Source organism: Homalodisca vitripennis, chromosome 7 (assembly GCF_021130785.1).
Source record: "Homalodisca vitripennis isolate AUS2020 chromosome 7, UT_GWSS_2.1, whole genome shotgun sequence".
In the NCBI taxonomy this organism is placed as follows: Eukaryota; Metazoa; Arthropoda; class Insecta; order Hemiptera; family Cicadellidae; genus Homalodisca; species Homalodisca vitripennis.
The window spans coordinates 54,716,077-54,739,659 of NC_060213.1; the positions used below are offsets into that span (position 1 = coordinate 54,716,077).

At 32.4% G+C, this 23,583-nt stretch overlaps 1 protein-coding gene across 1 annotated transcript in view; it reads right to left on the reverse strand.

Annotated features, from left to right (window-relative positions):
* Window positions 1-15,633: 15,633 nt before the first annotated feature.
* LOC124366528 (zwei Ig domain protein zig-8-like) overlaps window positions 15,634-23,583 on the reverse strand; it is a 56,805-nt gene continuing 48,855 nt past the window's right edge. Inside the window, exons 3-7 of the mRNA XM_046823118.1 lie at window positions 23,372-23,571; window positions 22,951-23,164; window positions 18,520-18,697; window positions 16,825-16,961; window positions 15,634-16,007 (exon numbers count right to left, since the gene is read on the reverse strand). Coding sequence (XP_046679074.1) covers window positions 15,913-16,007; window positions 16,825-16,961; window positions 18,520-18,697; window positions 22,951-23,164; window positions 23,372-23,571 — 824 coding nt within the window. The 3' untranslated portion in view covers window positions 15,634-15,912. The remainder of the gene's footprint in view (window positions 16,008-16,824; window positions 16,962-18,519; window positions 18,698-22,950; window positions 23,165-23,371; window positions 23,572-23,583) is intronic.

A 23,583-nucleotide genomic window follows, 5' to 3' on the forward strand; every position in this document is an offset into this window, starting at 1 on the left:
CCACAGGTCCCTTATCACTGGAGGCAAGCGCCTGTACAATGTACTCGCCAAGTAGTATGCGTTCGTCAGGTAATAAACTATACCATAATCAGTGAAGATTAGGCAGTTACTATTGAGTTTTTTTCTTAAACACATTTTTATTTAAAAACCATAAGGAGATACAACTTTGTACAATTTCTTATCAGTAGAAATCAATGTGTAACAGTCTAATTAACAAAATGAAGGTAAGGTGTAGGCGATTTGATTTAATATTTGCTTACATATTTCTTCCTCAACTTACAAATATAACCGGTGGCAAAACTAGGTGAAGTGCCCTCCTTCACACAATGTAACAATGGAATTCGTCCGTTTACTGCATAAAACAGCTTATTATTTTGTAATGAAGCCATTAAAAATCCCACTTGTGCATCTTACAGTAATGACGTACATGTACTTTAGAATTATTTATACTCAACGCCATTTCCATTAAGAGAAACATCATTTATTATTAATATTTGCTTGGAAATTAGATTTATTATACCTAATTCAATAGATAGGAGTAAATAAAAATTTAATCATTGTTTAAGGATAAAATGTTTAACATCATTTCACTAACATATATTATTTTTACCATATAAGAAGGCATGAAAAATGCAATTTCACAGAAATTTTATTTTTGCCGTTTGAGAGGGCAAGAAATATATAGTGAGATGAATATAACATTTTATCGTAGTTTAGAACTTCATCTCATGTGTTTGTAAGAATTTAGTGAAAGATCGGGTGTCACAAACATTGAAAATGGTAGAAGCTCCCACATTTCTATAGACTCCCTTAAAAGAAGGTACTGCGTTCATGTTTAAAGTGCATTATTTAACATAGTTAATCATATTATAGCCAATAACATTTCATGCTGAGTTATGGTTCTAGAACTCCTTAGCATAGCCTTTGTAATTTTGTTTATTTATTGTTATATTGTTAGATTTTTTGGGAAAGGAGAGTTAGTGACATGAACTGCTTCCTACCTAATATTACAGATAGGCCCATACTTTTTAACACAGCGTGAATCGTTAATTACTTTTTGACGTCGAACTTTACAAAGGAATTTTGTAAGATTTACTTTTTTACCTCAAAGACACAGAGTTTATGCTCGTACTGGTACCTCGAAGGAATCATTTCGTGAACACTTAATTTATCGTTAGACATGAAACGTAAATAAAAAAGGTATTAGATTCAAGTTTCCACTTCACAGTTACAGTTAGTAGCTGATGATGTGTCTGTGCAATCTACAACGCTAGCTTGAGTAAAGATAATTTACAGTTGAAAATAAAAATTGAATTCAGAGTATGTGAGATGTTCTGAATATTAGAGTTACAGTTAAGATAATCATTACTTGGTAATAATGAATTAGTCATTGCGTTCTTTTGATATAAATTACTTCTTAAACGTAATAAAACAGGTTATACATGGTTTTCATTAGTGTGTGGTTTTCACTCCTGTGTCCTATGTAAATAAATTAGAAGTGACACAGTGTGGATGCTATCATTAGTAAAAAAAGAACTCGAAACTTTTACTGGCATTAAACAGTTCGCAAGTTGGCCCTACCCTTTTTAAGCCTGTAAAAAGGACTGAATTATAAAGAATGACCAAATAAAAAACCACAGTATTCATTGGATCTCACCGAACTGTTAATTGCCTGGCCGCGGCGCGGGTAGTTTTGTTGGTGTGTTTGTCGCCAAATGTGCTGCAGATTGTGATCACAACCGCTTGTAACCGAACCGTCCAGTGTGGCAGTGCAATTAAAACTACTGGATACTTACTCTGGCAGCTACCGGTTACCTTTATGCAATAATTAGCTATTAACACTTATTAGATAGTTTAAAAGGGTGGGTTACTTTATTGTTATTAATGACAATTAATGTTTATGCCATGTTTTGGTGTGTAATACATGAACAAAAAATTACATATTTGTTATTTATGCACAGACATAGCAAACAAACTCTAAAATTTTCACTGATTAGGACATTGAATTTGTAATAAATAGTAAAGAAAAATACTTGATGCATTTATAACTTAGAGTAGAATTAGGACAATCATTTTCAAGAGTTTTGCTTTTACGACGATACAATAATTTTGCTTTAGTTTTTACTTAACTATAAAGCTTGATTATTCCATTTATTTTATAAGTAAAAACAGTTGTAGGACTGTATATAAAGTAGAAATTGAGACGAATAGAGTATAGTTTTTGTCATATAAATCTGTCACCGTCTGGGAGCAGTGATTGAATGAAGGGTTCTCTTTATTGTATAATCTAGTAAAAACCTATGAAAAATATCCTATTAATTAAATTTAATAATTATATATATATATATATATATATATATATATATATATATATATATATATATATATATATATAAGTAGATAGTAATGTGGCGGTTCTGGCTCACTTTTGGGACAGACCGAAAATCAATATAATTACTGTTAATTTACCATACAATTCTAAAATAACTATGATAATCTGTATTCAAACAACCTTTCAAGGACAATGTGTGGAATTTTCCATGGAATTAATGTTGGCAATACTCGAGTGGGAATTTTTGTGCTACACAATAAAGAGTGGCAGCACTGAACCAGATGACACACCATTCTTCAGTCATTAGAGTGACCGGACACATTCATTTTTCCTCTATTATTTTCATTAAAAATTTCTTTAAAAAGTGTTAAAATTCTTTCAAAACTGTTTAATAACGAATTTCCAAATATTTTCTTCAAAAACTATCCACATAATCAGCTTCAAGACTCAGTGAAAATCATCTTATTGGATCATTTCTTCAAGACTCAGTGAAAAGCATCTTATTTTCTTCAAGACAGTTTATAAAGTGATAATCAACAATAAAACATAATTAACCATCATCAAAACGTCTTATTACGTTATTTTACGTTACATATGTTACATTGTTTTAATAAAAGTGTAAAACAGTGCATCTCTAAGTAACAGAACGACAAGGAAGTAGCTCTTAACCACAAACCGCTATCTCAAATCACAGCGATACACTATCTGCTGTGACTACTCTCACTGTCGGATATCTGGATAGACTTCTACAAGTTTACTCAACGATCAAGACTGTTCAGTACTGCACTTCAAATCTTCTCAACATTACCTTCTAGAGCTTCCTACTTAACTCCATAGCTTCAAGAGTGAACCTTCAAGAATGAAGATAACAGATGAGATCATTGTCCCAATATATATATATATATATATATATATATATATATATATATATATATATATATATATATGTATGTAATAGAATTAGGAAGTGTCTTAACTTACTGCCCAGTGTGAAAACCCATATTGAAGTAAGTATGTACTCGTAAGATTTGACAATCAAATAACGTATTGTCAAGTTTTTGTTACCTTTCATATTTTAATAACATTCAACTCCGAGTTAAGTTTACCTCATTTTGAATTCATTATTTGTTTAAGATTGGTTTAGAATGAATTAACTTACATATATTAAATTTAATCATACTGACATGTTATAACCTCGCAACTGTTTATTTAACATTGTATATTATAGGTATGTTTGATGAATATTACTGTCGTTAACAAAATGTAAACAATATTTTGCTGTAATCATACTATATCTATCAACCAGTGGTAGGTATTTACTAAACAAATCAGGGCGATTTTATTAATGATCTATACACTGCGTAAGTATTTTATTATTTTGCAATACAACATACATATAGGGTTTTAAAACGATTTATTTTGTAACACAAGATTTACCGAAAAATGTTTTAAACATTTAAAACTTTTAACGACTATGAATGTAGTTAGGCATTTGGCTTAAGCATATAAATTCCATAATAATAGGTTTGCATCTATTGCACTCACTAAATCACGTTATTCTCGAATGTTTTTACGAGTATCGCGTTCTTTAATAAAGTGTAGTTGAAAACGTTGCAACTCAATCAAGATTCCCACAACGTAATATAGCCTAGTTTACACAAGTTATAAAGAAAAGAACCTTACTCTTAAGAGGTAAAGTCAGGACGCAGATGCTCACGTATACGCTGTAACTCAAGGTTCCTAATTTCGTGATGTAAGTTAACTGAACTATTTGCGAAGTAACGGGGCTCGTTAATTTTGTTCTCATGTTACAAAGGAAAAGTAAGTGAACCACTACAAGGAATGTAACTTATTATTTTCTCAAGGTAAATTTGCTGTGGAGTTGTCTCCGGATTTCCACTTTGTTCATTTTCAATATTATTTTTTATTACTTTTTTTAGTATATTCAGAGATCGTGAAAGGACACAAATTTGAAGCACAGTATGTGGATCCACATAACAATGTTTATATCGTAAGGATAATTCTATAATTGAATAGAATAAGCTAATTAGTGCTAATTCATAATGCAGCCATTAAAAAAAACCCTAAATAACTATTATATTAGTATTAGTATTAGTTATAATAGTAAATTATATTGGTACGTGGTGTTCTGTGGTTCTATAACTTTCAAATATATTGCCTTTATACATTATGTAAATTAACTTTAAGAGATTAACTAGTTAATATAATATTTCGTCCAAATCTGTTGACCGCTATTTCTTTGATTTGATTTAGTATCAACCATTTAAACAACTCCACAAGCTTTGGAATTTATAGTATTAATAGGATTATAGTTGGCTATGATAATAAACTGATGCCATGACACGATGGCTTTAATTGGGTCAGTACTAAATATAGTGAGTCAGGTGACATCTGTACACTATTAGTGGATTATATATCATTATGTATATTACATCATAAATGGAGGAACTATGCATATGTTTTTAATCCAAAGACTTTAATGAAAGTCCATATATCTAAGCCAAACAGAGACTTACATTTGCATATAAATTACTTGCTCTAAAGACCTTCATACGTTGTCTACAATATATAAGAGATTGATACTTCGTTAACTTGATATACAGTACATATGTCATCAATGTATTCTTAGTTGGTATCGATTAAAAATAAATTAAATTCGTCAAAGTGGCATGTATACAATTTTCAATTACTATTTGTACATCATTGGAAACCAAGGAAATTGTTATCAAATAATATTAATATTGAAATTTAAAGTTTTATGGCGTGTAATATGTGAATTTTATTCTGTTAGTAATAATAAAACAACTTTGATCAAACAAATACTTTATTTTGTATTTAAATATTCATACATTATTTTAAGATTTCTAAAATAAACGGTTTTATCAATTTGGTGGTTGCTCTTGTCACATTCATCAAAAACAATCCAGTACATAAAAATTTATCGCAAACTTGAATACAACCCAAATCATAAATGTTATAGGCACTATGATGTATAAGCCTCTTATTCCCTCAAATTAGGTTTTTGATGGGTAAAAGTACATATTAACCATACATCGGGCGCTAAACGGAGTTTTCCTCCGTGTATTTTTTATTATTAAAAATAGTACTACTTTTCTGATGTTGGCAGTCGTTTCCCGCAGTGTACTTCACGAGCATCATTCGGGGAAGCGAAACAATAACCTCCCGCTTATCTTTGTCAAAATCTGTCAGTATGAGGTCTACTTCCGTGCGAGACTGGACGATTCCTCGATGAGCGCCCGATGTTGTGTTTGTAGTGCTTGGACGAAATCTCCGTGAGCGCCTTATAGTGTTTAGTTTTTGTGGAGTAATAATCCGTGTGCGCCTAAATGTGTGACCTGTGGTTTCTTTTCAAGTTTTACAATATATTTTATTTGAATTTTGTGAATTGGAGAATGAAGACGAGAGACTTGTTAGTACAGTACCCGTGTGCTAGGGAACATTTCATTCCTGCTTATGGAGTGAACATTGTCGTTATAAGAACCAGAAGGAAAATGTTTTGAAACTATGTGTAGTGTTTAAAAAAACTTTTAGTAAAGAATAAGTTTTAATTTTAGAGTAATAATTGACATTACAATTGTATGATATCTCAAGAATTGAAGTAAGTTGTTTTTGTAAGAAGTTAAAAACTAAGTTAATTTCCATATATTATTACAGTAGGTTAAACATTTTTACAATTAATTCCATTATTCCTTAAAATAAATCATGTTGTTATTATACAATAAAATTTTTTTTTAATTTTGAATTTTTTATTAGGAAAATTCATTACATAAGAGAGTAATTTTTATTTCATTTCTAAAAATAATATAATACATTGTAATTAAATCAGTAAGAATATTTAAACAAGTAAAAACAGTTTAAACGACTATGATATCCATTATTCGCTAACCTGGAGGAAACGTCCGTGAGCGGCTAATGGGGTTTCTAATTTTAAGCGCCTGATGGAGGGTTAACCACTTTGCCTAAGGTAATTAAGATTATTTAACTTTATTCATGACCTGTGTGTATAATACGAAACAGCACATATTTCGAGGGTAAAACATTTGTGAAATTTTGAAACGAGTTAATATTTGAATTAATTTCATACATATTTGTAACTAAAAAGCTTTCTTCAATATACTGTACCAAGTGTACTGGAGCACAGTAGTACACACCATTTCCTCCTGAATTACATCGCACATTCGTAATTGCATCAGCAACATGGTTGTATCAACCTTAGTTAAGTGAAACTGTGGTTGTGGTTACAGCTGAGGTTGAGAGCCCCGTGTTACTGTTAGAGCTATTCAGGTCATCTTCAATAACGTACAAGATTTTCTATGGTATTACTCTCTCTGGGATATATCGACATTCATAATACGTATATTTTATCACGTTATTGAATAGAAATAACAATTAATGCTGTTCATTATTACTTTAATTACTCTGAGGATTTTATGCATACTCTTATTGAAATAAAAATTTAGAACAAAGTCTAAACAGATTTTCTTTTTATTTCATAAATATAATTTACTTAACTAATAAGAGAATAAAATATAAGTCGCCTCTTCGCCTGTAAAAGGGGTTACTTCATATACATCCATACTGTCTTTACTGAGATCCATGTGTCTGATAGAAAAGTTGCTTTTGACATGGAGTCTCCACAGCAATTCCTTCTCATTAAGACGGCGAACGAATTGAACAATAATTCTTGGACTCCGTCACCTTATAGACATAAAGCGCCGTTCTCAATGATCTCCAAGACCGTTACTCTGTAGAGGGATGTATGCGATTTTCACAGAAGTGACTCATGAGTATAGTTATAAAATGTCAATACGTACATCTAGACTTTTCACTTTCCCTCTAAGATTCCTGTTCTCCATAGCCAGTTACCGATCATTCAGAGACACTTTTCTAGGAAATCCGTTTGTTCTTGGCTGAGATAAGTTGGATTTTTTGGTGTAATTTAGCAAACGTAAATTATACATTTTATAAAGTTATATTATAAGTGATATTTACCTTGAAAAACTGAAATATCAGATTAATATTTACTCGAATTCGGGAAATAACGTTGTATAACTCACCTTCGGCTCGCTGGGGACTACAACTTTCAAATTCGGGGATAAGCGGAATTCGGGGACAGGTTGAATCCGTAAATTAGAATTTGTTGATTTGTTTCCCAATTTAATCAAATTTTGACTTTAAGGGCATTTTGTGACAACCTTAGAGATACCTGAAAAAGTGACTGGACCTTTCTTGTCGGAAATTTAATTTTGTTCGATTCTGCCCTTGGATTTTGAGCTGTATTTCTGATTTTCTCGGTACAAAGTGTGGTAGAAAAGTCTGCTACGGTCAACTATTGTACATTGTTGCGTGTAAATATAAAAACAAACTTATCCTAAGTCAATATTTTAAAGTTGTTTAGGGGATTTAATATGCCACGGAGTTTACCTAGTCACGCCAGGTAATTCCCTAGGGGGACGTTTAATGTAACCGGGGGTTAAGACATAAGGGGGTTTAATTTACTCAGAAGATTATCTGGTCGTACCAGAAAATTCCGGGGGGGTTAGTGTTACCGGGGGTTAATGACACACGTGGGCCTCTTTTAGATAGTGTTGTGTCAGTGAACATAATTAAAATTCACTCCGCCCATGGATAATTATGACGCTTCGCTAACGCTCAGCCAATTCGCGATGTGCTCTAGTACACGTATACTAGTCAGTCGTTTACGTAGTAATACAAACTCAATCTGTAACTGTTACGAATTGCACAAATTTTAGTCGGAAATAATAAAAAAACCCTTAAAATTACTAATTAACGACATTGACTTTGCCATTAACAGCGTTATTCGGGCTTATTTGCAAGGATATACGACAAAAAGCTGTTTGGCCTATTTTGTAGATCTCATTATATTCTGGTTTAAAAAATCTAATATTTAAGGTACGACTAATGGATCGGCCGCTATCGACTCCGAAAACAAAATTTTCACGTAAAAATCATAAATTATTTCCATTTAAACGCGTTTCCCGACCAAACCATTGAGTATAGGGGAAATCGTTACCGGACCTTTATTGTAGATCAAGTCGTTTGCTAAATTGATAATTTGTTTTGAGCTAGGTCCAACGGTTTGACAGCTTTTGGGAAAAAATTGAATTTTCACGTAAAAATTACTAGAATTTCGGACATTATCGCTTTTTACGGCCTAACCAAGGGAGAAAGAGAGCGTATAAAAAGCTTACGGAAAGATATACAACAAAAAGCTACTGGACCTTTTTTGTAGATCCTATCAATAGTGATTTATAAAGGTTTTGAAATGTTAGCTAGTACAATCGGGTCAACCGCTATCGAATCCAAAAACAAAATTTTCTCGTCAAAACTTACAAAATGTTAACATTTATTAGCCAAACGGATTGCAATAGGGCTAAAAGTCACTAGACATTTTTTGTAGCAATAGATTATCAAGTTTATAAGGGAGTTAACTTAAATCAGGACTTCATCTACTAGGAAATTCCCGAGAGGGGGTTTATGTTACCGGGGGGTTATAAGTACGCAAGGTACTTTTCTGGGAAATTTGTGTCTGTGCTACGAGAATATGGCACAGTAATTTTTATGAAAATAAAAAGTTGATCAGAGGGTGTAAATTACTTAGGAAACTATTATTCCATACCAGAGTTTTGACAATAAATCACTATTTCATTAAAATAATTAAACACTACTCTGTGCCTATTTACTATTGGCGCTTCGCTAACGCCCAGCCAATTTACGAAGCTGAGTTGTAGTCACTCGTTAACGTAGTAACACAACTTAAATCCGGAACCAGAACGGATTGCACAAATTATAGTCGCATTATATTTACAACCCCTGCAATTATTAATTACGACCAAGATTTTCCATTAACACAGATTTTAGGACTTACATAAGGATATACGACAAAAAGCTACCTAACCTTTGTTTTAGATCTCTAGATTGTATAGTTGTTGAAAATGTAGGATTTAAGCTATGACCAATGGTTCGGCTGCTACCGCCTCCAGAAACAAAATTATCACGTAAATATTATCAAATATTTCCATTTAAAACATGTTTTTCGGCCAGACCATTTAGGATAGGGCGAAAAGTTACAAAACATTTTTGTAGAACACGTCATTTACTAAAACTTATTAATTAAACGTGTTTTGAGCTACGACCAACCGTTTAGCCACTATCAAGCCCGAAAGGTAAACTTTTACGCGAAAATTTCCAAATATTTTAACTTAATCGCATTTTGCGGCCCAAAAAATGGAGATGGAGTAAAAGGTTACTGGACCTTTTTTGTAGATCACTTCATTTCCTAAATCAAATTTTGTTTTATGTTAACTTCCGACCAATGGTTTCCCTGCTATTAACCCCAAAATCTAAATTTCCACGTAAACATTACAACAAAATTGCACATAATCACGTTTTTCGGCCAAACCACTGGAGGTAAAGCAAAACGTCACCAGACCTTTTCTGTAGATCGCGCAATTTTGTAATTTACTGGGTCAATCGGATTTGATCTACGACCAAGTGTTAGTGAAAGAATCTCTGGAATATCAAATATTGGAGCATTTTGTCGCTAAAACCATGGAAGATAGAGCGCAAAAAGTCACTGAACCTTTGTTTGTAGTTCACTTCATTCTTGACTAACGATCTTTCATCAGATCTGAGCTAGCTCCATCGGTTCGCCTGCTTTTTTTTGCGAATTTCTTTGAGGGGTTTAAAATTAAAAATTCCCGGTTTTCAGACCTTTCCTGTTGGTTATACGGCAAAAGGTATCTGCGTGCCTAATTTTAAGTTTCTAGCACTTCTAGAAGTACCTTAGGTTTTGTATACGTGAGTGAGTTACATGCGGCTGTATATATATTAGACATGTTACCTGGCCATAGGTATACATATTCTTATTTAGATTTGGATTACAAGTTCTGCTGTAAAATTGTAAAAAAATTTAGCAACAAGGTATATTTTATTCAAATGTTTGTACATGAAACTTGGGGTGGATAAAACTGGGGATATTTGAGGGAGTGCCTACCCTCGATGCCTACGCCGCTCCGACCATTGCGATGTTGAGTAGCAACCATCGTCTACCTTATACATTTAAAACCACTCTAAAGATACATATACAAAACCACGAAGAAAAGTTCATCTAAGACTCCACTCCCGAAATTCCTCATCGTTTTACCTTTACTTTGGTGCTGTGTTTTATGAAATAATTAGTAATACACGTATTTTTCCTTAAACACTCCTTTTCTGAGTTGAAACCTTCCTTTATTTTAGAGCAGGCACTGACGATGACTGCTAACGTCATTTCTTCGAGACTACTGCTAAATTTCTAGGGTAAACTCTTGTTGCTCAAGGGAAGTCGGTAGCCGGAGGCTTAACTTTGCTTGATGTAGTACTAAGAGTATTCAAAGCCTTCTCAAGGCTGCCCTTTAGATCTTAATGGTTGCTCTTCCTTTGTGGTTATCTTTAAGTGAGTGTGTTTTTGTAGAATTAAACGGCTATTCAGGAGCACGTCCAACAACCTCTAGTAAAGAAAGTCAACTGGTTTCTACGGAAATTGCTAAAAATAATATTTTCCACTTAATGATAATATGGAGGCAAATTTATCCCTATCATGATTTTACTTTAAATATAATTCAACTATCTTTAATAACTAAAAATTATGAAACATATATTATGCCCCATCTTTACAAAATATAAATTTAATATTCATTATAACTACAACCAAATAAACATTTGGAACACACGCCTTCTTTTATTCAAATAATATGTTAGTAATTCTACAAATATTCATGTAGTAAAGGTTATATCGCTAAATTTGTAATTGTGGCCTAGAATCGATGCCAAACAGAGATCTTCTCATTTACATGCAAATTACATGTACAAGGGAATTTAAACTTTTTCTAGTCTGCTTTAAAGGATATGTATATCGCTAACTTCTGAAGACTAAGTGAAATTTATAGGCTTCTTTTCCTAAGAATATAATTTTTAACCCTTTTTAACCTTACATTCCATATCCTCCAAATTAGTGCAGATTGCTACCTAATTTGTCCTTGGAATAAATTTTTCTATAGTTTTTGAGAAAAACCAGATTAATTATGCAATAAAAATTGTAAAACTATTACGACGACGTCTACTTTGGATTTGTCTGTTTGGATATAATCAAATTACGGAAATTTGTATACACTTCTTAAACTAAGTTCCCATTTCTAATGTTATAACTGTGTTTCCGGTATTTTAAAATTGCACTTCTATTTAAATTAGGTTACAAGTTAACCTTATTATTTTATCTCAAAAAATGCCATTATAAACATGATGTGTATTTTTTATGTGTCCCCTTTGCCTAGGTAGAACAGTGTCAGAGGATATTGACTAAAAAACTTTCAAATTAAAAAATGCTCGAACTCATTCAAACTTTTAAGTATAGTTCCCGTTACACTTAAGTCTTCTCGATATGATTAATGTTTTCGTCTGAGCGTAGCAAAAGTAATTTATATAATTGTATTAGACATATCTTGTTAGTGTAAGATTTTGTATTACACGATTAATACTATCTTAGAAATAAAGTAAAAAATCGCTACTAAATATTAGTTCATAAATATAATAAAATGCATGGTTTCACTTAACCTACAACGCAACTCTATGTGAATGCTGATTACATAAGACATCGTAGAGCACAACGCTTCACCTGGTGAGACAATGAGAATTTATATTCACATATTACACAATATTTTGTAGTTAAGGTAACCCAGATATCGCAAGTACGTAAATATTCACTTTTGAGCTCCCCTGACCTTTTTCTGAATCTCTTCAGACGAACAAGACTCCAGATTCGAGGAGTTATTTTTGTGATTCCAGACGCTGTACTAAGATAAAGGTAAACTGAAGCTAAAGTCAACATTCACTATGAATCAACGTTTTCAAACATAGCGACGTTTTGTGTACACCAGTATGTTTACAATGATCTTCAAGTGAATTTTTTTTGTTTACGGTTCGTCTATTTATTAATGTTTCTTACTTTTTTGTACAACATATTTTATCTGAATTACTTTGGATGCATCTGTAGATGTTACTACAGATTGGTGTGGTTTATGGTTTTTATAGCAAAATTAAATGAAAATAAATTATTGTTTTATTTAAACTACCACACGTCTTTGTTATAGTTCCATGGGTCTAGAGATATTTAAAATTTAAGATTTAATATTGTTTTAGTGTAATATTAAAACATTATTTTAAATATATAAGAAAATAATGCCGCTGTTGTTATAGCAACAGTAAAACATATTAAGATAAAAAAGCAATTGTTGGATACGTAATATTATAGCCTTAATAATTGGAATTAAGACGTTTCTTTTAAGAAGGAGAAAGGCTAGTTCCACACAAGTATAAGTATAAACTTTGAACAGGCCTCTACGAAAAGTTAGCCTGAATCATAGACATAGTTACAATAAGAAGATAACCATTCGTTTTATATACAAAAGAAGAGTCTAGTTATTGATTAGGATTATCTCTTTGATTGGGAGCTACTATTTTCTTTTGCCTTAGAGTACTTGGCATAGTTACATCACTTAATGAGTCCAGAACAAGTGCTTATTATAAAAGTACTCGTCACTTAAAATAATTTAAAAAGAAATGTTGTAACTACAGACAATAGCAGTTGAGATTCTTACTGCACTTTATGAAATGTTTTTAATACACTTACTTCTTTATTCTCAAGTCATTTAGCTTAAAATATTATTTCAATCTTGGTGCATTACCATTGGGAAACTCAACAATAATATCTTATCAAACAAATAGAAGTTAACTGAGGATTGTAAATATATTCTCAAAGCAAAATATTTCTTCAGATAAATGTTTACCACTAGTGAAAATTGTGGAAAAATAAACTATTCAATAGATTTCATTTCACTTAATAACATTTTGCATTCAGAATGGTTCCTGTAAAGTTTCTATAATAGCCTTAAGAAATTGAACTAAATGCTACTTGAAACAGCTCTATGCTTCTATTACAGGTTGAATATAAATACGATTTTCATTTATGATTTATATTTATTGACGTTAAGCACTTTTGTTCTATATACTTAGGCACTTTGTAATGGTTTTAATTATACATTCTAACTTTAAGTACATAAATAGCAAGAAGGATTTAAGTTTTTAAATATTGCTAAGGTATTACGGAATGATAATAGCTCGAGTTAAATGATATAGACCCTTTTTATTTGTACAGATTTGCTTCTTGTTAGTGAATTAATATGATTATTATGTTGTGCTTTTATGGTACTACCACAGGACATAGCTTTATCGGAATGAGATAAAGTACTCGAGCCTAAGCGTTTACTCAGCGGCAATTCTAGAAAATGTCCTCCTTGTATTTTGTTGCCGAGTCTACTAATGTTAGTGGTGATGATGATGAAAATGTTCATTTCCTTTAAGATTGGATCAAGGTCTCCCTATGAAATCGACTTTATAACCAGGGTACTCCATTATCTTCACAGGAGATATTTATTATGGTTTAATTAAAGCGTAACTTTAAAATACTTTTGTGTGAGTTTAATGAAATTTAATGTTCACCTCGGTGGACACAGGCTATTACTATTCGGCTGAACTTAAGTCAGTGCATAAGGAGTATCGCAATGAACGGACCGTATGAACAACATATAATTTAATATAACACAAGAGATTTTTCATAGTTTAACACTTTTACTGTAGTCAATTGACTTATATACATATGCTGAGACACTTTTTTAATACTATAGTCAAAATATGCCAATATAAACGTGAATAATAAGTTCACCGATATCTTTTCTCAGCATATATTATAAAAATTGGAAATTAAGTAAGTTTTTATGGATATAACTCACTTAATTCATGCTTTAAAATTCGTTTAGACTATATCTTAAACATAACACATCTTTTTACATTCGATATAGGGAAATGTGTACTATTAATATGTTATTGATACAGTTAACATTTCTAAAATATCATGTATAAAGTAGGACATTGTAAATTTTTGTTTTATATCAATGTAAATAGTTTTTTCTGTATATTACCTTCAAGAGGTCGCCTTTTAAAGATTATTTTCAATTTTAATTTGCAAACTGGTTTTTCCTAGGTGTACGTTTATAAAATGTATGGTAGTATCTATTTCCTAATAATTACACTTATTTTTGTGGTATCTAATTAGCGGTTATGTTGTTGTATTTTTATCAAAATGATAGCAGATAGTGTTGGATTATCTCTCCGTTATTGACAATTTGTTTAAACTCATCTGTATTTTCTTTGATATATCTACTTAGAGGTAGGTATATCAAAACACTGCTCTAGCAACCGGTCAAATAATTTCGGGAAAGAAAAGTGAAAATTAAACCAGTTTTAAACAAAATGTTAAACACAAAGCAAAAGTTTAATTGTATTATTAGAGATGTTGGTAAATATCCATAGTCCATTCAGTAATAATATGTCCAACGACAAGAAACCACTTACTCATTTGGTACTGAAAAAGTGTGCATCTTATATAAATATATGAACATGTGAAATAGTTCATGTTTATGTAATAAGACATACGATATAAATCTTTTGATATTTTTTATCTATAACCAGTTTTAGGCCACTAAACACTTTATTTATCAATGTGGAGTACGATTTGAAGGCTGGAATGGATTTAGTCCTTGGCAACTAAGCTGTAGAGTGGAAAATTAAGACGAGAGGGAGGAGATGTAATCTTTGCCAAACGTTATTACCATATTCATCCAACCAAACATGGGGGTTCTAAGTATTTCTTCAGAAAAATTAATGGTTTGTAAAGAAAGGTATGAATATATGTTAAGCCTGCATTACAGTGGATTCATTTAACGAGCAACGTTAGAAACTTCTTACACTCATTTCCCAAATCAAAGTCCATAAATTGCACTCATTTTTGTCATCGGCTTTCTCCCACTTGACAAAAATTTACCATTCTAACTACATTGCAATGTTAATTTATATTTAACTTTTGCGCAATAAGTAAATTGCTCATTATCGATTCCATAAAAATCATAATTACATGCTACATTTACCACTGAAATATCTCAATAAATTAAAATAAAGATATTCTTATTCAATAAGTATCACATTAAAATTAGTTAACACCATGTAGAGCCATTTGCCATGGATCACGTCTGAAATATTGTGATTTAATGATAATAATTATAATTATACAATATAAATATTTTTATTTGAAGTAAAATACAACAGTTTAACAAATTATTCATAAACAACTACAATAAAAATCTAATAAGTAGGTAAAACGTACATTTGGATTCTCGATTAACTAACAAAACATATTTTTACAGTTTTAATTCCTTCGTTTAAAGGAAACTTCACAGAAAAGTTAAATAAATGTTGTAATAACTTAATTGATAAAACGATGACAGCTCCATCTAGTCGTATACAAAAACTGTGTTCACAAATCACTACATCGTTACGAAAAATATGTTGCGATGAGAATCACCGACTCATTGAAATACAGAGGACAAAGAGGCAGCTCCAGTTCACTCGGGTCTGGACGTATGTTATCTCGTGGACAATAACAACAGGAGGACACAAAGAAACAATGATGGGAGAGGGGTGGTGCTGGCGCCATGCTGCATAGCCGCTGGTGTCTCCCCTGAAACACAGGAATATAGTGGGTCATTTACCTTACTCGCACGCTACAATACTGGTAGAATACGATATATAGATGAGCTATATCCATGCTAACTCCATTATTGAGAACCTAAAATGGATTTATAAAAGTCCTTTCGTTGAGCAATACATCTTTATAAAAAGGCAATATTGATTTGAAAGTTGCTCTTGGATTATAAAGTAAAGATAACCGAATGTAAAAGTAAAAGAAAAACTAACTAGTAAAGCTATAGTAATTTCATTTACATGAAATTTTAGATAGTTTCTTTCGGCAATTATACATATAAAGCTATTTATTTGCAGGAAATAAATCTCAGTTGGTATATTGAAGACATCAAAAATAGGTCCAGAGTTTACTTGTTTTTCAACCAAACTACAATTTTAAAACTCATAACTAGGAAACTTAAGACTACATTAAGATCAAATTTCAATAAAAAGTTACAACTAAAACTATTCTGCTTAGTAAAATGAATTTAGATTATATGGACAATTTTGTTATTAAGATATACTCTATCATTTAATCATGGCCAGGTTTTTAAAAAATTCTGCGTTCAGAACTTCCTAATGCCTTAATCTAGGCGATAGCACTTTCATTCTACTGTTTAAAACGTTATTTTGCAATACCAATCTAACTGAGAAAGTCTTGTTGATTTAACCGTTGCTGACACTTTCTCTTTAGAACGCGCAAATCGCCAGAGGGCGTTGGCTATGAACATGTGGTTCTTGGCTATTCTAGCCGTCACATCGGCCTCATGACATAATATATAGATAGCTATAGGAGTTTTTCACTGTTAACTCACCATTGAGGACGTGTACAGTTACTGTAGCAGAGGCGAGCTCAGCGAGAGAGCAAGTGTAGTTTCCAGAGTCCACAGTGCGAGCGTTGGCTATAAACAGACGACTCTTGGCTCCTCCAGCAATCACATCGGTCTTGACGCTGTACAATAAAAGTAATCATAGTACATTGGTGAACTTAAGCAATACAATATGGGAAGAACTTAACCATATACGTAAATTTAATTTTTTCAACATTCGTGATTCGCATTTTACGGAATATGTTTTAATTCAGATTTATATGAGCAAAAGTAGATCCAAGATATAATATAATAGTAATATTATGGGTGATAATGTTTGAAGGGAAAGCACACATTTTTAACCAACGTCCAGCATTGTTTGAAACCCCAATGTCAAAACTCTAATTGTGTATTACCATAACAGGTCCCAAAAACTGTAAAAGGTGAACCTCAGGCTACCCTTACAAAACGAGTCTGTTCCATAAGTATCGGGACTGGCTGCTGTATCTTCAACCGATCGGTGGAGGGGGGCATCACCAGTCGGCATTGTTAGAGGTGTCCCCTAACACTCTGGTGCACTTTAATTCAGTGGCATGCGGTCATGCGATTTTTTTTATCGTGTCTTTTTGCCAGCATGGAACGAATCTACGAGCAACGCTACGCTCTAACGATTTGCTTTAAAATTATGTTTTTAAATGGTAAAAAATGTTTAAGATAGGCCGGGAGCTCGTTTAAGACGGTAGGACGCACAAAGTATGGTCGAACCGATGACCAGGTGGCCAAAGGGAAAACAATTATAACTGGGACAGGTGTTTAACCATCGCCGTTTATAGTGTGGAGACCGGCTTTTCTGTCGGAACCGTCCTCACCATTTTAACCGATGATCTTGCGATGAGGAAAGTATTCGAGAAGCTGCTACCGAAAGACTTGAGAGAGGAGCAAAAAACTGCCGCGGTTGGAAATTTTGGCGTATCAGTGATGACTCAGTCCTTACCTCCTGCAACCAATAACTGGCACCCTCACATTTTTTTTCCGAGAATGGAAAGAGATAGCAAAGACATCGGTTCGACTTCATCGAAGTGGTTTCAGTCGCCACAACAAACGTTCTCAACAGTACTCTGAAAATCGACTTCCAGCGGAGTTTAGACGATTGGCAGACCCGTCGAACTAAGTGATTCGATGCAGAAGGTATTTATTTAGAACGTTATTATGTAACTGTAATGAGACATGCACTAAATGTTTAGAAACACATACTTATTGAACAGATACTGTACATCGCAATGTACATAAAGCATTTCTCAAATCATTCGAAAACTGCAACCTCTCATTTTTATATTCCTTAATCAGAATCTTAAATTTATACATTCACAAAAGGACGTAATCTGGCTTTATCTGTAAAATATTTTCATCGATGTTTTTCCGATTACGTCATATAATCGGGAATGGTTGAAAATACGTACATACTCATCAATAGGGTTTGTATAGCTGACGATTATTTGAAAATCTCGTTAAAAGTTGGGCCAACCGTATACACCTCAGCGGTTTTATAAACATACCAAACTAAAACACATTCAAAACAAATGCATTCATAACCTACATTAATGATTTAAGGTGGTATACAAGAAATACAATTGAATGGAAAATCTTTAGCATAACATTTAAAACAATTTCACATGCTCTATACTGATATACAAACGATACCTTATTCCGCCTCTGGATGTGTCAAAGTTGAGAACTCGAGTCCCATGGGTCCAAGTGATCAGATTGCTTGGTTCTGAGACCCTGCTGATGATACATTTGAGTTCTATGGTGCTACCAGCGTTGTAGAACTTGTTTCTGATGGGCAGACCCCTCTCGTCTGCGATTTCAAGTTCTGGAACTAAACAAATTTGTGTCCAATTTACATATAAGTTAAAGGATTTACAGTGTTTTATAGTAAAACAAGTCCTGGTATGTCTAATAGTCACATGTCCATTAAATGAAATGTTTTTTATATCATATATAAAAACAAATAATTTATTAATATTCCCAGACTCGGTTCTGGATGGCAAATTAATATTGTTGCAATATTATTCATACTCTGCTATGTGTTATTTTTAATTAAAAGTATTAATATCTCATAATTATTACATTTAATTCTGTAAATGAATAAATATAATCAAAATGATCATATTTGGCTTAATGTATTGTTTGTCAATAAATGTAGGGTTTTAGAGATTATACGTGGTAAACTAGATGTTTCTTAAACTATTTTCACACTGTGTCAGATATTTTAAATATTTTAAATTAAAAGTGTTTTATGAATCCTCTAGCATTCATGCACATTTTAATACCGAATCCAGGTAAACTAGATAACATATTATTTTGTAATTGGCATTTAGCAAGCAAGGAGTCTATATTAAGGACTCTAGTCATCTTTACTACTGATATTACCGTAACCAATCTGTACTGAGTATTGCTAACTATATTCAAATACTTTTTTCGATTTACTATCACTATATAACCAAGAAATATATTTTCAAGTGGAAACATAAAAACATCATTCTATCACATTTCTTGCAGGCGTTTAAAAGAACTTTCTGAGAGCTAAGAAGAAGTTTCAGTTGCGAGCGGAATAAATTATGGTATAACAAGCAAACAGCATATTTCACTACTATATCGCCGTAAATAGCAGTGAACAGTGTAGTTTGCAATGTCAGTGGGTTTTATATTGTTGTTGTACATTTTCCAGAATTTACAGCGGACTTTTAACAACCCGTAGCGAATACGTAAATCAGAATTAATATTCCGATTTTCACTATTTATTTTCCTCATGTACTCAGTTGTAACTTAATTGCTTAATTTATATGACATTAAATTAGATTTTGGAAAGGCTTTTTGTAGAAATGTTTGATCACCGTTTCTATATTCATATTGACAGCACATTTATTGATATAGTCCGTTTCAAAAATAGGATGTAATACTCATATTCTAAAATATAAAAACATAGTGATATAACTTAGAGTTTTATATGGAATATTAAGCTTCATTAATATTTTTTTAACACAAAAGTTTATCATTTATGTAATCTGAAATAGTAACTCTATACAAAGGCCTGAATCATAAAAATACAATTTATAATTTATGCAATATAACGAAATATTGATCATGGCAGGAAACTTTGCTCATATATACTTATCAGTGAAATCCAGTATCAAAGTTGATACAACAATGTGAACATAATCAGCGTCCCTGCGGTCTAAACTTTAACATTGTCACTACAAACACTGGCGCAGTTTGCCTTGTGTTGCTACTTTATAGGTTAAGGTTATTGTTGCATACACTCTGTGGCCCATAGAAGACCAATCAGGGACTTACACACACATGTATCCTCTGTGTAAGCAAACTTGTAGGTTTGCAGAAGAGACCACTTCATGTGGTTTATTTATCCTCAAACAGTGAACAGGTGATACTGAAATTTTGGTGGTCGCACATCAAACGACCACAGGATCCTATTTGGATTACCCATATCGCATAGGAAACGTTAGAGCAAAACTAAGAGTGGACATATAAGTTCCTATTTACCGGTTATTACAAAGCTGTCCAAATTTGTTTTAGCACAATTTCTGCATATAGGGCTCGTTAATCAGATAATAAAATCCTGTCTTGCATCAATTTAGCTGGGGAGGACCTAACTATATTCAGGTTACATATCTAGGCTAGCTCCTCTTCTACTCAACCATGTTGCGAACCAGAGACTGAGAACGAAGCCAATTAAAAACTTCGATATAGCGCAAATCTATGTTCTCTATAACCAGAATCTTTACCATTCTTAACTATTAAAAAGGTAAGGATGTGTTACTTTTATAATCACTATTTATACATAAACAAGGTTGAAGGCATTTACTTATTCTGCAATTATATTCATATTTCCAATGACAGAATATGTTTATTAAACTAATAAATCAACAGGATTAAACAGTTTAACTGAAAATGTTTTTCTCTTTGATCAAACACTAATGGAATGTAGAAGCTAAACATATACGTATGTCAATAAGAAAAGAAGATTATACGTATTTTAATATGCTAAATAAAACTTGCAAGGCTATTACAACACACAGCACATAATCCGAGTATATAACTGTAACGTGTCTATAGTAAGGTTATCTTCTATAAACAAATCACAACTATTTTTGTTTTAGTATAAGAGCGATCAATTGTGTTCTGAACTAATAACCCTTTATCTTAAGAATGCACAAGTTCCAATGGAATTCAATAATTAAACTCAGTATAAAATAATATTAATTTTAATGAAATTTTAAAATCAATAATACAGCATAGCCAAGCTATCTTTTTTACTTAGAATTTATTCTCAATTATTTCATGTTTTTAACTCATCAAAACTACACAAGTCCAGTCTTAAAACTAACAATCAATCAATCATTCAATAATTGTGTCCTTCAAGTTCTCAGTGCTAATGTTTCAACACAAACTCAAAATAAAAATCTTCATTAAACTTCAAAATAAAATAATCTTCTAATATAAAATAAAACAAACAATAAAATAAGACTTCTTCTCAAAATAAAAATCAAACAAATTAAGGTAATATTAATATTTAATTTATGAACAAACACAATGTCCAACCAAATAAACTCAAAATTGTATCAATTTCAAACTACTTATTTTCTGTAAATTACCAATTTGCAAATTATTGAATTATCTAGAATTATCCGCTTGGCTTTGAATGTTAAATTTAGGAACTTGTTAAAATATATATATATAGAATCTCAGAAGATTAAATAAATGTTCTTTTTCAGTAGGTTATTCCTGATTTAACCAAATTGAACAGGAAAATATCATCAAGTAATTTTCTATTTCAATATTAAATTCTAACTTTCACAGTACCTCGCACTTCTCCTGAAGACTTCACCAAGTAACCAAAATGACTATTATAGATTAATTAATTCAAACTTGAGACTTTAAAATTTTGAAAAGAAATTTTAATCTTACAACTCAACCTTCTTGCCGAAAAATCAATACGGCAAGAGTAGGCTATCACTTAACACGACTACACTCTCTGAGCACACAGCAGAGAATTCCCTGAAAACGTGGTTGAAGCCACCGGAAGGATCTAGAAGTCCCTCCCACCATCTAATCAAGCTAACATTGGCCATTTAAAATTGAGCAACACAATGTCTGTGTTGAATGGTACCTATCCAACCCAGACATGTAACCTGTGCTCAATACCTACATACAAAAGGAAGCTTCTAGCATTCCTTGAACCCGAATTGACAAGAAATTCAGCACTGCTGGAAGGCTCACAATCTTACAATTCAACTATTATATAAGTTTACAATTCTCTTCATTAAAAATAAAAATATTCCTACAAATAATTCAATAATATAGGAAGCATCCTATAATAACTATTAAATATTTAAGATCTAACCTACCGATCAGGTTATAAGCTTTGCTGGAAAATTACTATAAGATCAAAGGGGTTTAATGGTAACCCAGTTAATATTCAGATTTTCTCTTTGACGGTGAATTTTATTGTAGTTGTCAGTTTTTAGAGGAAGCAATTTTTAATGATCCATACATATGGATTCCAACTGTAACATTCTAAAATTATAATAGTTGTTTGTAACCATAATCTAATGGAATAAGCTCTCCCGAATCGAATGCCTTATACAAATTGACCGTTGAAAAGGAAGAATCAGCTTGTAAATGTTTCTGACATTTCACTGGAGTAGTGCTCCTCTATATATTCATCATTGATATTACACCAAAGCTCTACAAATTTGCATTTCATGTTTAGTATAATATTATTGATAGAACTGGTGGTTTAATCTCATTCATCCAAGGAGAAGCCACACGCCATTTTACATGTACCGGTATTTGTTAAAACATTAAGCAAGACCTTAAGTGAGAGGGGCGCATTACTAATGTTATAAAAAGACTGGCCCAACAGGGTTTTGCAAGTCAATCATGTAACAATTAAAGTCTTTTGTAATGGTTATGTACTTTCGAGAAGTTTAACTGTAGCATTCAGTAAGGAAAATATATATGTACTGTCAAAATAGACATGGATAATTTGTAGCATTTTGTATTCTGAGTAAAGACACTAACAATGAAGATACACTGTGAGATACTCACCGACTACCTGGAGATACACAGTGAAGACTATGGGGGGATGTGAGGACACCTGACACTCGTAGAAGCCCTGGTCCCGGTCCTGGGCGGTTGTGAGGCGCAGTTGCCAGTCATTGGGAGAGGCGAAGGCTGCAGTGAACCGGCCATCGGTGCTGTACACCTCCACTCCCACTGAGAGGAGGTGAAGTTGCCCGTCGCGTCTTCGTAGCCACGAAACCTAAATTAATAATTTTGCTTATATGACAAATGTGGGTCAAATAATCATTTATACATTTCTCAGTGTGTAACAGATTAGAGATATCATATTTACTCCATCAGCACATAACAATACTATTGTGACCCTTTTAAAATGTCACTTTAAAAAATATCTTGAGAGAAAGTTAAGGAAGAATACCACATTCCAACATAGCCGAAACCAACATACCGAAGCTTCGTCAACAAGATCGTTGACTCGGCAGTGGAATGTGACGGAGTTGCCGAGTTGTGTGGTAAGGTTGGCAGCAGTGGTCGTAGTCTCGAAGTAGGGGAGTATGCGTTGCGTCGTAGAGGCAGCGGGAGGTGGAGAGAACGTAGACTCGTAAAATAGCATTTGCAGAAGAGATTCGATGTGCGCGTCATCATTGCCTAGAAAAATGT